Raw genomic sequence first — 17,565 nt, 5'->3', positions numbered from 1 at the left:
ATTCCCTTGAAATTTATGTTTCCATATATTATAAACAATGCCACAGAATATTACAATAAAATTATATAAAAATAATAACTATAATTTATTTAGGACCTACCATGTACTGAACATTTTTCTAGGACTATATCTCATTTAAAACTTACAACAACTCAGCAAGGAAGATATTGTTATCTCCATTTTATAGATGAGGAAATTGAGTCCTTGAGAGGTCAAGAAATTTATTCAAGATCCCAGAACTAGTAGTTCTCATAGTTTGAGGGCCAAAGATCATATGGGTAGTTGTTTCAAAGCCTGGGGACCGTATAGTTGGTCAAGAACCAAGACAGATGAGCTCCAAGCTCTCTTGTAGCTCTATCATTCTTTGATTCTAAGTGTTTAAGCTGCAAAGAATATTATAACATATGTTTAATTCAAGTAACACATTCTGGCTAGGAAAAAAAAGGTAGTTAGAAGGAATGTATAAGTGTGAAACAATGTTTTCTTTAAAAAAAGATACTCATAGGGATTCTTACTATATATATAGTTTTATATATATACAGTTTACTATAAACATATATATAGTTTTACATATGTTCTTTATATATGTTGCTACTATTTTTTCTATAAACTTGGGGAGATATTACTTTTTAACTACAATATCAATTTTCTCCATTTTTCTTTTCAATCATATGACTTTAGATAAAGAGCTCACCCTTTGTCCTAAAAAGTAGGTTTACTGGGTATGAGATATTTAGGCAACTAGAAAGGAATTTAAGTGATCATGCAGTCAACTATTGTAATAGATGATGATGCTGAGATTCATAGAGATGAAGCAGATAGTTTCTCTAAATCAATGAGGATAACAGAGTAGTTTCTTTTCATTATGCTAGTCATAAGATGTAAAATGTTAAAAACAGTGCTTAGCACATAGCAGACAATTGATAAGCATTAGCTAGTGATGGTAGTAGTAGTAGTAGTAGTAGTAGTAGTAGTAGTAGTAGTAGTAGTAGTAGTGATGGTAGTAGTAGTAGTGACAGTAATGACAGTAGTAGTAATGATGATAGAATATTAGTAGTGGTATTATTATTATATCATAAAAATTGCTAAATTTATTAAATAATAAATGCTTCATAGTAAATCTGATAATAGATACAATATTACATCTACAATGTCTAAGACTTTTTAAAAGACAATAGATATGATACCAATTATAAAGACAGACCTGAAGACTCTGTAAGAAGTTAGTAAATATAAATCAGTATCAGTACATCCCTAAAAGTTAGAAGACAATTTTACTATATGTAGTAGATTTTCCTAAGTCAATTTGTGAATGTTATTATATTTAACATATTTGGTACTTTAGTATAAATAATTTCCCTACTAAACAAATGTGCTTTTATGACTCCTAATCATAATAATATATATTGCATCCCAAATATCAGAAATAAACTAATTTCTCCAAACTTTAAAAAGACAATTTAGCTTTTGTTTAGTAGTATTTAATGACTTTGGCAAGATAAGAAGAGGTTTAATTCTTTTTAAATGTAACGACTGAATTTCCATTTTGAACTGAACTAATAATTCTTAGGTCTTAAGGAAAATATACAGTAAAATTTCAATTTCTTGATGCAAATTTCAGAATATAATATGCTATACTGGAATAGTATAAAGTTAGTGGATTTCACTCGACTGGAGTAATTCTTCCTAGTTTAGGGAGGCATTATCTGGGTTGTGAATTTTCTCTCCCTTTTTGCCGCTCATTCCCACTCTTTAACTCTTTTAATTGACTTTTGCTTTGTGATCATTCTATAGAAGAATAAGCAAAGAAGAGAAAGAAGCTGAAAAGCACAATAGTCACTTTTGCTGCTGTTTTGTATTTTATGGTAAATATAAGGAAGAGGTGAAAATTATTGGTTAAGGTTTTGAATTTTCTCTGGTTTTGAAACGAGCTAGTCTCATTATCCACATCTATAGATTATCAACTGCCTACCCATTGTTAGAAAGTTATTTCTATTTCTGTACAATATTTTCCATTCTCTCACTTTTTTCTTCGTCCATACTTATGCTACCCTATTCAGCCCTCATCACCATGGCCTAGATGAGGGCAATCCCCTTTTACATAGTTTCCTTGTTTGTAGTCTTACTCCAATTCCCGTCTACTCTATTCCCAACACCGGTCTATCTGATTGAAAGCAGACTAGATCACTCTGCTGCTTATCTTTTAATACTTCCCATAACCTACAGGACAAAGTCTAAGCTAATCTTTTACATGATTAAAAATGGCCTTTATGGGTGGACCTTCAAGATGGTGGAAGAGTCAGACGTGGAGATCACCTTCCTCCCCCAAAATACATGAGAAATACATGTACATGTGCAAGAAATCCTACAGAACACCTACTGAATGCTGACAGAAGACCTCAGACTTCCCAAAAGGCAAGAAACTCCCCACGTACCTGGGTAGGGCAAAAGAAAAAAGAAAAAACAGAGACAAAAGAATAAAGATGGGACTTGCACCACTGTGAGGGACCTGTGAAGGAGGAAAAGGTTCCACACACTAGGAAGCCCCTTCACTGGCAGAGAAGAGGGGTGGCGGGGGGGAAGCTTTGGAGCCACAGAGGAGAGCGCAGCAAGAGGTGTGCAGAGGGCAAAGTGGAGAGTTTCCTGCACAGAAGATTGTGCCGACCAGCACTCACCAGCCTGAGAGGCTTTTCTGCTCACCTGCCGGCCGGGATGGGTGGGAGCTGGGAGCTGAGGCTCGGGCTTCAGAGTTCAGATCCCAGGGAGAGGACTGCAGATGGCTGTGTGAACAGAGCCTGAAGGGGGCTAGTGTGCCACAGCTAGCCAGGAGGGAGTCCTGGAAAAAGTCTGGAACTGCCTAAGAGGGAAGAGATCTTTGCTTCGGGGTGCGCGAGGAGAGGGGATTCAGAGCATTGCCTAAACCAGCTCCAGAGATGGGCCCGAGTCGCGGCTATCAGCATGGACAACAGAGATGAGCATGAAACGCTAAGGCTGCTGCTGCAGCCACCAAGAAAGCTGTGTGCAAGCACAGGTCACCCTCCACACCACCCCTCCCAGGAGCCTGTGCATCCTGCCACTGCCAGGGTCCCGTGATCCAAGGACAACTTCCCCGGGAGAACACACGGTGTGCCTCAGGCTGTTGCAACGTCACACTGGCCTCTGCCACTGTAGGCTTGCCCCACATTCCGTACCCCTCCGTCCGCCTGGCCTGAGCGAACCAGAGCTCCCTAATCAGCTGCTCCTTTAAAATCATCCTTTCTGAGCAAAAAACAGATGCCCTCAGGTGACCGACACACAGAGGCGGGGTCAAATCCAAACCTGAACCCCAAGAGCTGTGTGAAGAAAGAAGAAAAGGGAAATCTATCCCAGCAGCCTCAGGAGCAGTGGATTAAATCTCCACAATCAACTTGATGTACCCTGCATCTGTGGAATACCTGAACAGAGAACGAATCATCCCAAAATTTAGGCAGTGGACTTTGGGAGCAATGATATATATATTGTTTTCCTTTTTCTCTTTTTGTGAGTGTGTATGTACATGCTTCTTTGGGTGATTTTGTCTGTAGAGCTTTGCATTTACCATTTGTCCTAGAGATCTGTCTGTCCGGTTTTTTGTTTGTTCGTTTTATTTTGTTTTTAGTATAGTTTTTAGTGCTTTTTTAATCATTTGTGGATTTGCTTTTTGGTTTGACTGTTCCTTTCTTCTTATTTTTTTCTCTTTTTATTTTTTTATTTTATTTTACTTTTTTCTTTCTTTCTTTCTTTTTTCCTAACTTTTCTTCTGAGCCATGTGGCTGACAGGGTCTTGGTGCTCTGGGGGCAAAGGGAGAGCCAAGTTCAGGACATTTGTCCACCAGAGACCTCCTACCTCCACATAATATCAAACAGCAAAAGCTCTCCCAGAGATCTCCATCTCAATGCTAAGACCCAGCTCCACTCAATGACAAGCAAGCTACAGTGCTAGACACTCTATGCCAAACAACTAGCAAGACAGGAACACAACCCCACTTATTAGCAGAGGCTGCCTAAAATCATAATAAGGACACAGACACGCCAAAACACACCATCGGACGCAGTCCTGCCCACCAGAAAGACAAGATCCAGCCTCATCCACAAGAAAACAGGCACTAAGCGCCTCCACCAGGAAGCCTACACAACCCACTCAACCAACCTTAGCCACTGGGGGCAGACACCAAAAACAATGGGAACTACAAACCTGCAGCTGATGAAAAGGAGACCTCAAACACAGTAAGTTAAGCAAGATGAGAAGACATAGAAACACACAGCAGATGAAGGAGTGAGGTAAAAACCCACCAGACCAAACAAATGAAGAGGAAATAGGCAGTCTCCTTGAAAAAGATTCAGAGTAATGATAGTAAAGATGATCAAAAGTCGTGGAAAAAGAATGGAGAAAATAAAAGAAACGTTTAACAAGGACCTAGAAGAGCTAAAGAGCAAACAATGATGAACAACACAATAAATGAAATTAAAAATTCTCTAGAAGAAATCAATAGCAGAAGAATTGAGGCAGAAGAGCGGATAAGCAACCTGTAAGATAAAATATTGGAAATAACTACTGCAGAGCAGAATAAATAAAAAGGAAATGAAAAGAATTGAAGACTGTCTCAGAGACATCTGGGACAATGTTAAATGCACCAACATTTGAATTACACGGGTCCCAGAAGAAGAAGAGAAAAAGAAAGGGACTGAGAAAATATTTGAAGAGATTATAGATGAAAACTTCCCTAATATGGAAAGGAAATAGACAATCAAGTCCAGGAAGCACAGAGAGTCTCATACAGGATAAATCCAAGGAGAAACATGCCAAGAAACATATTAATCAAACTATCAAAAATTAAATACAAGGAAAAAATATAAAAAGCAGCAAGGGAAAAACAACCAAAAACACACAAGGGAATCCCCATAAGGTTAACAGCTGATCTTTCATCAGAAAGTCTGCGAGCCAAAAGGGAGTGGAAGGACATATTTAAAGTGATGAAAGGAAAAAACCTACAACCAAGATTACTCTACCCAGCAAGTATCATATTCAGATTTGACAGAGAAATTAAAACACTTACAGACAAGCAAAAGCTAAGAGAATTCAGCACTATGAAACCATCTTTACAACAAATGCTAAAGGAACTTCTCTAGGCAGGAAACACAAGAGAAGGAAAAGACCTACAATAACAAACCCCAAACAATTAAGAAAATGGTAATAGGAACATACATATCAAGAATTACCTTAAATGTAAATGGATTAAATGCTCTAACCAAAAGACATAGACTGTCTGAATGGATACAAAAGCAAGACCCATATATATGCTGTCTACAAGAGACGCACTTCAGACCTAGGGACACATACAGACTGAAAGTGAGGGGATGGAAAAAGATATTCCATGCAAATGGAAATCAAAGGAAAGCTGGAGTAGCAATTCTCATATCAGACAAATAAAATTTAAAATAAAGACTATTACAAGAGACAAAGAAGGACATTACATAATGATCAAGGGATCTGTCAAAGAAGAAGATATAACAATTGTAAATATTTATGCACCCAACAAAGGAGCACCTCAATACATAAGGAAAATGCTAATAGCCATTAAAGGGGAAATAGACAGTAACACAGTCATAGTAGGGGACTTTAACACCCCACTTTCACCAATGGAAAGATCATACAAATGAAAATAAATAAGGAAACAAAAGCTTTAAATTATACATAAAAGAAGATGGACTTAATTGATATTTATAGGACAGTCCAACCAAAAACAACAGAATACACTTTCTTCTCATGTGCTCATGGAACATTCTCCAGCAGAGATCATATCTTGGGTCACAAATCATGCATTGGTAAATTTAAGAAAATTGAAATCATATCCAGTATCTTTTCTGACTGCAATGCTATGAGACTAGATATCAATTACAGGAAAAAGTCTGTAAAAAATACAAACACATGGAGGCTAAACAATACACGACTTAATAACCAAGAGATCACTGAAGAAATCAATTAGGAAATCAAAAAATACCTAGAAACAAATGACAATGAAAACACTATGACCCATAACCTATGGGATGTAGCAAAAGCAGTTCTAAGAGGGAAGTTTATAGTAATACAATCCTACCCTCAAGAAACAAGAAACATCTGAAAGAAAACACCTAACCTTACACTTGAAACAATTAGAGAAAGAAGATCAAAAAATCCCCAAACGTAGCAGAAGGAAAGAAATCATAAAGATCAGACCAGAAATAAATGAAAAAGAAATGAAAGAAACATTAGCAAAGATCAATAAAACTAAAAGCTGGTTCTTTGAGAAGAAAAAAAAATTGATAAACCATTAGCCAGACTCATCAAGAAAAAAAGGGAGAATAACTCAAATCAATAGAATTAGAAATGAAAAAGGAGAAGTAACAACTGACACTGCAGAAATACAAAGGATCATGAGAGATTACTACAAGCAACTCTATGCCAATAAAATGGACAACCTGGAAGAAATGGACAAATTCTTAGAAATGCACAACCTTCCAAGACTGAACATGGAAGAAATAGAAAATATAAACAGACTAATCACAAGCACTGAAATTGAGACTGTGATAAAAATCTTCCAACAAAAAAAAGGCCCAGGACCAGATGGCTTCACAGGCGAATTCTATCAAACATTTAGAGAAGAGCTAACACCTATCCTTCTCAAACTCTTCCAAAATATAGCAGAGGGAAGAACACTCCCAAACTCATTCTATGAGGCCACCATCACCATGATACCAAAACCAGACAAAGATGTCTCAAAGAAAGAAAACTACAGGCCAATATAACTGATGAACATAGATACAAAAATCCTCAACAAAATACTAGCAAATAGAATCCAACAGCACATTAAAAGGATCATACATAATGATCAAGTGGGGTTTATCCCAGGAATGCAAGGATTCTTCAATATACACACATCAATCAATGTGATACACCATAGTAACAAATTGAAGGATAAAAACCACATGATCATCTCAATAGATGCAGAAAAAGCTTTCAAAAAAATTCAACACCAATTTATGATAAAAACCCTCCAGAAAGTAGGCATAGAGGGAACTTACCTCAACATAATAAAGGCCATAGGTGACAAACCCACAGCCAACATCGTTCTAAGTGGTGAAAATCTGAAACCATTCCCACTAAGATCAGGAACAAGACAAGGTTGCCCACTCTTACCACCATTATTCAACATACTTTTTGAAGTTTTAGCCACAGCAATCAGAGAAGAAAAAGAGATAAAAGGAATCCAAATCGGAAAAGAAGAAGTAAAGCTGTCACTGTTTGCAGATGACATGATACTATACATAGAGAATCCTAAAGACGCTACCCGAAAACTACTAGAGCTAATCAGTGAATTTGGTAAAGTAGCAGGATACAAAATTAATGCACAGAAATCTCTTGCACTCCTATACACTAATGATGAAAACTCTGAAAGAGAAATTAAGGAAACGCTCCCATTTAATACTGCAACAAAAAGAATAAAATACCTAGGAATAAACCTACCTAAGGAGACAAAAACCTGTATGCAGAAAACTATAAGACACTGATGCAAGAAATTAAAGATGATACAAACTGATGGAGTGATATACCATGTTCTTGTATTGGAAGAATCAACATTGTAAAAATGTGTATACTACCCAAACCAATCTACAGATTCAATGCAATCCCTGTCAAGCTACTAATGGCATTTTTTACAGAACTAGAACAAAAAATTTCACAATTTGTATGGAAACACAAAAGACCCCAAATAGCCAAAGCAATCTTGAGAAAAAAACTGGCGCTGGAGAAATCAGGCTCCCTGACTTCAGACTATACTACAAAGCTACAGTAATCAAGACCTTATGGTACTGGCACAAAAACAGAAATATAGACCAATGGAACAGGATAGAAAGCCAGACATAAATCTACGCACATATGGTCACCTTATTTTTGATAAAGGAGGCAAGAATATACAATGGAGAAAAGAGAGCCTCTTCAATAAGTGGTCCTGGGAAAACTGGACAGCTACACGTAAAAGAGTGAAATTAGAACACTCCCTAACACCATACATAAAAAGAAACTCAAAGTGGATTAAAGACCTAAATGTAAGACCAGACACTGTAAAACTCTTTGAGGAAAACATAGGCAGAACACTCTATGACATAAATCACAGCAAGATCCTTTTTGACCCACCCCCAAGAGAAACGGAAATAAAAACAAAAATAAACAAATGAGACCTAACGAAACTTCCAAGCTTTTGCACAGCAAAGGAAACCATAAACAAGATGAAAAGACAACCCTCAGAATGGAGAAAATATTTGCAAATGAAGCAACTGACAAAGGATTAATCTCCAAAATTTACAAGCAGCTCATGCAGCTCAATATGAGAAAAACAAACAACCCAATCCAAAAATGGGCAAAAGACCTAAATAGACATTTCTCCAAAGATATACAGTTTGCCAACAAACACATGAAAGGATGCTCAGCATCACTAATCATTAGAGAAATGCAACTCAAAACTACAATGAGGTATCACCTCACATCAGTCAGGATGGCCATCATCAAAAAGTCTACAAACAATAAATGCTGGAGAGGGTGTGAAGAAAAGGGAACCCTCTTGCACTGTTGGTGGGAATGTAACTTGATACAGCCACTATGGAGAACAGTATGGAAGTTCCTTAAAGTACTAAAAATAGACCTACCATACCACCCAGCAATCCCACTACTGGGCATATACACTGAGAAAACCATAATTTAAAAAGAGTCGTGTACCACAATGTTCATTGCAGCTCTATTTACAATAGCCAGGACATGGAAGCAACCTAAGTGTCCATTGACAGATGAATGGAAAAAGAAGATGTGGCACATATATACAATGGAATATTACTCTGCCATAAAAAGAAACAAAATTGAGTTACTTGTAGTGAGGTGGATGGACCTAGACTCTGTCAAACAGAGTGAAGTAAGTCAGAAAGAGAAAAACAAATACCATATGCTAACACATATATATGGAATCTAAAAAAAAAAAAAAGGTCCTGAAGAACCTAGGTGCAGGACTGGAATACAGACGCAGACGTAGAGAATGGACTTGAGGACGTGGGGAGGGGGAAGGGTAAGCTGGGACGAAGTGAGAGAGTGGCACTGACTTATATATACTACCAAAAGTAAAATAGGTAGCTAGTGGGAAGCAGCTGCATAGCACAAGGAGATCAGCTTGGTGCTTAGTGACCACCTAGAGGGGTGGGATAGGCAGGGTGGGAGAAGACACAAGAGGGAGGAGATATGGGGATATATGTATATGTATAGCTTATTCACTTTGTTATAAACATAACTAACAAACACACCATTGTTAAGCAATTATTCTCCAATAAAGATGTTAAAAAAGAAAATGGCCTTTATAATTTAGCCTCTACTTTCGTTATGCATTATCTCCCAACATTCACTTCATAAAACTCAAAGTCATGGTATTAATACACTGTATATATTTGCCCATGTTTGAGGCTTCTTGCCTCCATGCCTATGTTCATTGTTCTAGAATGACCAGATCACTCAGTTACTCTCATGCTTTTCTTGGCTTACTGTTTCTTCAAGACTCAGGTTCAAGTGTCAGCATCAGAAAACCTTCTTCGACCATCAATTCCCCACACCACCAAGCTGAGCTAACTACCCCCTCTCTATATAAACATATATGATGTACATCTTAGTTCTTTCCACTTTGTCTTATAATTAGCTGGTTGGTTGTGCTAGTCCTCTGAAATGTAAATCTTTCAAGGACAGGGACTGAGTTTTATCTTCTAACCCCAGAATCGAACATTGTTCTTGGCAAAGAGTAAGTATTTAATACATAAGGAATTGTTAGAATATATATATATATATATATATATATATATATATATATATATATATATATATATATATATATATATATCCAGGAGTATTTTGTGAAATTGTGAGAGAACTAAGAATATTCATGTTTCCAAAAATGAAGTGTAGATCTTGCTCATTATGTTTAATTACAAAGAGAAATAGTGTAAACATCTTACCTTGTGGATTGCACACAGTATTTGATTCTTAACTTGTCATTTGTTTTCAGCAGTTCCTGGCTATCCCTGAGAATATTTCTATTACTACTGAAAATATCTCCAACACAATCTTTACTTATTCACTTATATTGAACTTGTTAAACTTACTTCTACTTTGAAGCTCAACTGCGAGTTGTCTTTCAAGGTTTTCTCTAATTTCTCTCTCTCTATAGAGCTCCATTCGCAGTTCCTTTTTTTCTTGTTGAATCTGCTTCTCTTGGATGTGAGCATTATCCAAAGCCACTTTCAGTAGACCCTGTCAAAGTACAGCAAATGACATGCAGTTCATCTTATCTGTTTTAATTTCTCAAATATGAAATAATTTATGTAGGTGCTAATGTCTTGTATTACATTTATTTTGTTTATAGAAATATTGTTGACCTGAATGTTGGTCAACAGAGTCTCCACAGAGGACAGACTATCAGCAAAAATGAATGGTCCAGGGAATCCAGGAGGCAATGCCTGCCCAGGAGTCAGTTGGATCTTGTCCAGGGGTGACTTCATCATTGGAATTTGAACGGGTACCTCTTCTGCAAGAAACAAAATTAATATCAGAAGGTTCATAAACTAACAGCTCAAAATTTTCACTATGTTTCCTTCATCTCTATAAAGATTTTGTTTCTAAAGCTAAATGATGGAAAACTCATAACTGGAAGTCATACCTATTTCCCAGCTGCCTCTCATTTCTCAAATAAATGTTTCAGTAAAGAATCAGTGAAAATGAATCAACATTTACTGCTAATTGGCATAAAATTTGGAGAAACAAATTTGACATGCTTATTAATATCTATAAATTAAGTAATCAGATCACTTCCTGGTAAAACACTAATTGCTTTTTAGTTTTTCTCTTTAAATCTATCTATCTATATCTATCATCTCCATATTTTAACACCTTTATTGATGTATAATTTACATATAATAAAATTCATCTATTTTAATTGTATGCATCGATGAGGTTTAGTAAATTTACAGAATCGTACAACCATTACCAAAAATCTATTTTAGAACACCTCAATCACCCCCAAAATACCCCTCATGCCCATTTACAATTAATCTCCTTTCCCATTCCCAGCTCCTGGCAACCACTAATCTACTTTTTATCTCTATGGGATTGCCTTTTCTGGATATTTACATAAATAGAATCATATCGTAAGTGATCTTTTGTGTTTGTCTTCTTTCACTTAGCATAATGTTTTTGACGTTCATCCATGTTGTGGCATGTATCAGTGTTTTTTTTCCTTTTTATTGCTGAAAAGTTTTCTATTGCATGGATACATGACTGTCTGTTTAATCATTCACTAGTTTGGCATCTGGGTTGTTTCCAGTGTTACCTTTTATTTTGAAGAATATTTCTTATGAAAAAAATAACCACCTATGTGTAAAACCACAAAGTGTATATTTTCTCCCCTTATATTTTTATATTAACTTCCCCCACACACTAATTACTTTAATGAGATTCCCTCTTAGCTTCATATGAAGAGACACCAATAGGATTTTTGTCTAATAAGATATTTCAGATTTGTTTTGCACAGATACATCTAATTACAAAAGGAATCTCCTCTTACTTTGAGACGCTAACTACTTGGCCATATACTTGAATTCTGGTTGAAAATCTTTGTGAGATGTATGAACCAGATAGCAAAGTTTCCTCTGCAATTAAGAATTGGGGCTTTTTTGATATATGTAAAAATAAACTGCTACAGAGGTAATCTTGGAATGTAGCCAAATAAAACCTGGCATTCTTAACTGGCTTCAATAGCAGTGCACAATGAGTTGATCACAGCACCTCAAACAAAATTACTCTACTCACCAGTAACTGAGCACAAGTAACGTTTGAAAATATGTATCTCTCTGGTCATAAAAATTTTCAGTGACCCCATATATTTTGAGACTCATTCAGGAAAAAGTTAAGCTTGAATCTAGACCTAACCAATTTTCACATGGTTTGAAAACAAAAATCTAGCTATTGGTTCTGGTCTTTGTAGGGATAGGAATATGGATTTGTCATACAGTTAGAACTCATTTTTCAATTGCAAGCAGCCTATATATTTAGTGAGCAGAGTCTTGAACCCTATTGATTTCACAGTCACCATGGTTTGCTGGGGGATTTTTTGTGTGGGAAGCTGTGGCATACAATTGCGGGAACTTCTGTGGGATCACCTAATGGGATAGCATTATCTCTGAATAAAATACTCTTGATATAGATCACCTTTACAATTTCTAATTTTCTAAAACCTATAGGGATAAAAATGCTAACGATTATTTTAGAAATCAACAGTTTCACATTATTTGAATCCAAAATGTATTTGTTTATCAGTTTTAAAGAATTCAATAGTATGCAAAAAATAGCCTGCTAATTTTCTTTTAGCACAGGAAACTATAATGAACATATTCCCAGGAATTTTTTTTTAGTAAAACTTACAAATAATATTTTGATCATAAATGCCTGATGCATGTATTTTATACAACTTGCTTGTAAAATTAACCCTAACCTCTTATAGAACATTTCTTCCTTCTTTCCTTCCTTTCCTTTCTTCCTTCCTTCCTTCCTTCCTTCCTTCCTTCCTTCCTTCCTTCCTCCCTTCCTCCCTCCCTCCCTCCCTTCCTTCTTTGTCAGTAGTAGTTTTGGAAGAGGCAAAGTATTCCTGAGGGAGTGAGCACATGTTCTGTGATCTATTTCAAGTACAAGGTTTGAACATTGGAAATATCTCTTTAAAATATAAATTCTAAAATATGTCTTAGGTAGCAGCTCTAATGTCTCTAAGGGATATTTCTCAACAGCTAACGAAGCAATATTATGCTTTATTTGTGTTACTTGAAGTACGTATTTAGCTAGTATTTTGTCTTCTGCACATGAGTGCATTAAGTGGCTAGGTAGAATGACTTCATTATGATCTATCAATATTAATAATAATTGGGGAGGTTCAACATCTTTATATTGATGTTTATAAATCTTAGAGATGAATTTATGTAGCCTGGAAGATCTATTTTTACAAAATAAACCACCACAAAGTTAGAACATTGACTTCCTGCTGATTCTGAGATAATATAATGTTTCTCCTGAATAAATATTTTGCATCAGGGGAGACTTCTTAAAATTATGGATTCTTTGTCATGTATCACTCTACACACACATGTAACCTCAGTGATCAGGGTATTCTACAAACAAAATACCTGAAAACGAAAGCAATATGTTAGGTATGCATAAAACAAAATTAGAACTACCTTAAAATCATCAGAAGTCTTCTATTTGGAGATGAATGAAATGCCATTAAATTGGCTGAAAGTAAAATTACTATTGACTATGAAGACAGTTTGTATGGTCTATGGTTTGTAATGTTGCTGTATAGAAGATTGAAGTTTCAAAATAGTATTACTCTTCTTTAAAGAGATAGACACAGCTGAATTAGGTGTTGCTTGCTGCAGTGAGGATCAAATGCAAAAAGAATCGTATTTCATCAGACCTAGTCAACACCAGGAAAATAAATAGAAATATAAGAGGTGTGCAGGCAATGATTCATTTTGATAATCTGGCCCAAGAGAGACACATAGAGACAGCACACAGATCTAAGCTTCTACTAAAAGACAAATAGGACACAGAGGGTGGGAATTGGGATGACAGTGTAGCAGAGGTCACATCGATTTTCAGCAGCAGTTTTCACACGGATGAGATAACCCTGGACTCTATTTGGCCCATTGTTCATATCTTACCTGTCCCACAAGCAATAAATTTCCTAGTCCTGGAAAAGGGCAGTAAAGAAGAATATTTCTACTTATGACTTCTTATGATTAAGTTTCTGTGCAAACCAAACATGCTTTCCCAGACCAAGGTCACATTGTATGTTAAGGTCCATAATAGCCAAAAACTAGTCGAAGTGTATTATGTTTGGTGTATATGAGTGGAAACTGTCAAACCATTCATTATTGTTTTTTTTTCTGATCTAAATCACGTGCTACAAAAATGAATGATAAATGCATTAGAAATCTATTTCAATCTTGTAATAAGTTTTCACATCTGAATGGCACCTACATTTTCCTCAGAGTTTGAATAGATGCACTGTTATGTAGGGATTTATTAGGTAGGATTGGGAAATCCTAATTGGCAATGAAATAAAATATAAGCAAGTACTAGAAATATAGATTGTCAGTGAAATAAGAGCATCTCTTTGTAATCCAGGGAGAAAGGGTTTTGACGGAGCATTTTGATTTAAAAAGCTAGTGTTCAAAATGTATATATTAAAATCTTTATAAACACATATGAAGCAATGGTATAACCTAAAAGATAAAGATAGGACAACTGCTATCTAGCTGAGGGTATGAGCAACCTCTTAATTTATTGAAGCAAATTGGAGACTGCTTTTATTGAACTTGTTTGTTAAACCTGCCATACTTTGTAATAGCACTTGGAAATCCATCTAGAGAATAAGCTTTTAATTTTAAGTTCTTACCTAGGGCCCAGATGAATAGATGCAAAAGATGACAAGTATATTTGTAGAAAAAAAAAAGATAAACCATATGGTAAATGCTCAGGATGGAAAAGTCCCCCTAAAAATTAAAGTCAAGGATGCTGGAACCTTTCTGTATGATTCTAGTGCTTGTTTTCCCACCTTTTCTTTGGGTTAAGTCTTTCCTCTTTCCCCTGGGCTTTGAGGATTGTGATACAGGAATGGAAATTGAACACAGCAGACTCACTCAGCAGTGGAAAGATACAGCCACCTACCAGGTCATCAGTTTTCATTCTTTAACAAATAAATTATATTTCATTATTTGATTTAAGAGCTTTCCCTTAAATAAAGCTGGCCCAGGGGACTCTCTTTTGTTGTTGTCATTAGTATTACATTCAGCACAAGCAAGACACCTGCTTCCCTCTTCCAAAATGAGGAAAAATAACAACAACAAAATGACCAACTGCTGTGAAATGATCTGACCTGCATGAATATGAGGAAGTGTTCATGGTCTGAGTTGAACAATGACTCAAGTGTTGCCATCATCAAATTTGGAAAAGAAAAACTAGATCCCCAAATTGGCTAAATTTATTAAATCAGAACATCTCAGAGCCTTTAAAATGTTAATTCTAAATATTAACATATGTTACATGTTAAATTAGATAGCTGAGAGCATAGTGACAAAGAGTATAAGATGTTGGAGTCTGATTGCCTATGTTTGCAACCCTGCTCTATGATTTGCTAGCCCCTGGAAAAGTTCCTTAATCTTTCTGTGCCTCAATTTACTCATCTGTAAAGTTAGGATAATAATAATAATACCTATCTTATAGGGTTGTTATAAAGATTAATAAGCTAAAATTTGTAAAGTTACTCAAAGTAAATGCAATATAAATGTTTGTTAAATAAATTGTTAATTGAAAATTCCCAGGAGTGGAAGAGAACATAGTAACATATTTGACCATCTAAGCATCCACTAACACCTCATGAAAGACATGTTGGAAAGATCCTCTTTTAGGTAATAACTGGATGAGCCTGGCTTCACCCTAAATTAGGCCAATGTTACTTTCTTAGTTATCAAAGGTCTGAGGAGTCTTCCTAAGTCAAGGTCAGTAGTTCTCAACTGTGGGCAATTTTGCTGCCCAGAGGACATTTGGCAGCGGATGGAGACATTTTTGACTGTCAAAACTGAGGAGGTAGGGGTGTGTGCTCCTGGCATCTAATGGTAGAGGCCAGGGATGCCCTGCCCTCTGCCTCCATCCCCACCAAAGAATTATCTGGTCCAAACGTCAATACTGGTTGAGAACTGCTGTTTCAAAATTACATAGGAAAATCTCAATGAATGAACAGTTCACTAGATCTCCCTTTCTGTACTAAACTTCTTTTAGAGAGTTAATATGCTTAATAAGACAATAAGGTCAAATCAGTGATGTAGAATGAACACAGTACTTTACAAGGTATGTTTTAGAGTTCTTGTGCATTTAATTTCAGGTTCCTGACTTCAGTTCTTTGCTCAAATATCACCTTATTAGTGAAACTTACACCAAACATCTTATTTAAAACTGCAGCCTGCACCCTTATTTCCATCCCCTTAACATGAATTTTTCTATAAAATTTATCACCATTTAATATACAATATAACTTATTTATTCACTATTTTTGTTACATTTCATTTTACTACAATATACTCTCCATGAAAGTGGGGACTTTTCCTGTTTTTTATTTCCCATTGCTATCTTCTCGGCATTTAGAATAGTAACTGTCTAGGGTCTACAACAATTGTAATGATTTTAGGTACGTACCAATAATCTTAAAGTGTGAGGTAAGATTCCTGATTATCAGACTGATTCCACTTTTTTCTTTCTATTCCAAAAAGGTAAAATTATATATATACATGAATATATAATTTTAAGTTTTTTTACAAATATGTGGTGAAAGGAAGGAAGAAAGAGGGGATTGAGGTAAAGAGTTTCTTATCAACCCTCAGCCTTTCCAATAAAATAAATGATTACTATAGTCTACAGATATTGTGATAAACTAAAATATTACAATTTTGAAAAATAGTTGATATAGTTATTAAAGGATGACTATTGTATATTTATTTAACCTGTCTGCATATCATAGTCCTTTGAGGACTAAAGATAGTAAAAGTATAAATCTTTCTGGCCCATACACATACTTTCCTATCATCTTTGAGATGATGTATTATTGCATCAAAGATAAAGCAAACTTGACTAATTTTTTTTGAAGTACATCTGTATTTTCTAGAGCTTAGAAATAGAAAAAGGCTGGGGACTTGGAATAGAAAGAAGTTTCATACAGAGACTAGAATTTCATCTAAAAACTGCAAGACAGACAAGAATTTCTAATATAAACAACAAAACAGCACCAGAGGCATGTACAAGTCCCTTCTCCAGAAAACAAGCCTGGCTACCTCTGTGAAAAAGGCTGCAGAGAGAAGAGCATTAAATGAGTGAGACGTTAGTATGTAAGAGTTTACATTAGAAATTGGCAAACAGGAGGCAGGAGTGGGCATAGAGGTAAAGTGGGAAGGAAGCTGATGTTTTAAAGAGATGTGTTTAGGAAAAATGGGAGAGAGTGCACATATTTCCATCAATCAGCTGACCCTTCCAGGGGACAATGTTTCATTGTCCTGGTTTATCTGTAAAATGGTCTCATGGTTTTAATATAACCCCGCTTTTACCCTTACTAGGGGTTTAGTCATCTAGCTGACTGCAGAGGCTGTAAAGCAGATTTTTCATTTTGCTTCCCGGCTGGGAAATGTGCAATCCTTTCCATCAACCAGGAAAGAAAGCTCTCTCCTTAATCTGGCACAAATCAGGAAGAGAAATTTACTGCTCTGACCTGGCAGTTCAGGTGCTAACTTTAAAATCACTGATTTTTTTTTTTGACTTAGTTAACATATCTGAGTAGAGTGGATCAGTAGAAAGTACAAGGGAGCAAGTTATTCATCCAGTACCTTAACATCAGTGGTTCTTAAACTTTATCATACATCAGAGTGTCCTGAAGGTCTTTAAAAAAT

At 35.9% G+C, this 17,565-nt stretch overlaps 1 protein-coding gene across 1 annotated transcript in view; it reads right to left on the bottom strand.

Moving 5' to 3' along the window:
• The window catches only part of DACH2 (dachshund family transcription factor 2), a 619,342-nt gene that overhangs the window by 17,266 nt on the left and 584,511 nt on the right, over nt 1–17,565 (bottom strand). Inside the window, exons 8-9 of the mRNA XM_059910621.1 lie at nt 10,462–10,610; nt 10,189–10,336 (exon numbers count right to left, since the gene is read on the bottom strand). Coding sequence (XP_059766604.1) covers nt 10,189–10,336; nt 10,462–10,610 — 297 coding nt within the window. The remainder of the gene's footprint in view (nt 1–10,188; nt 10,337–10,461; nt 10,611–17,565) is intronic.

Source organism: Balaenoptera ricei, chromosome X, assembly GCF_028023285.1.
Source record: "Balaenoptera ricei isolate mBalRic1 chromosome X, mBalRic1.hap2, whole genome shotgun sequence".
In the NCBI taxonomy this organism is placed as follows: Eukaryota; Metazoa; Chordata; class Mammalia; order Artiodactyla; family Balaenopteridae; genus Balaenoptera; species Balaenoptera ricei.
Note: the sequence above shows the minus strand (reverse complement) of the source record. Positions and strands in the feature narration are given on the sequence as shown.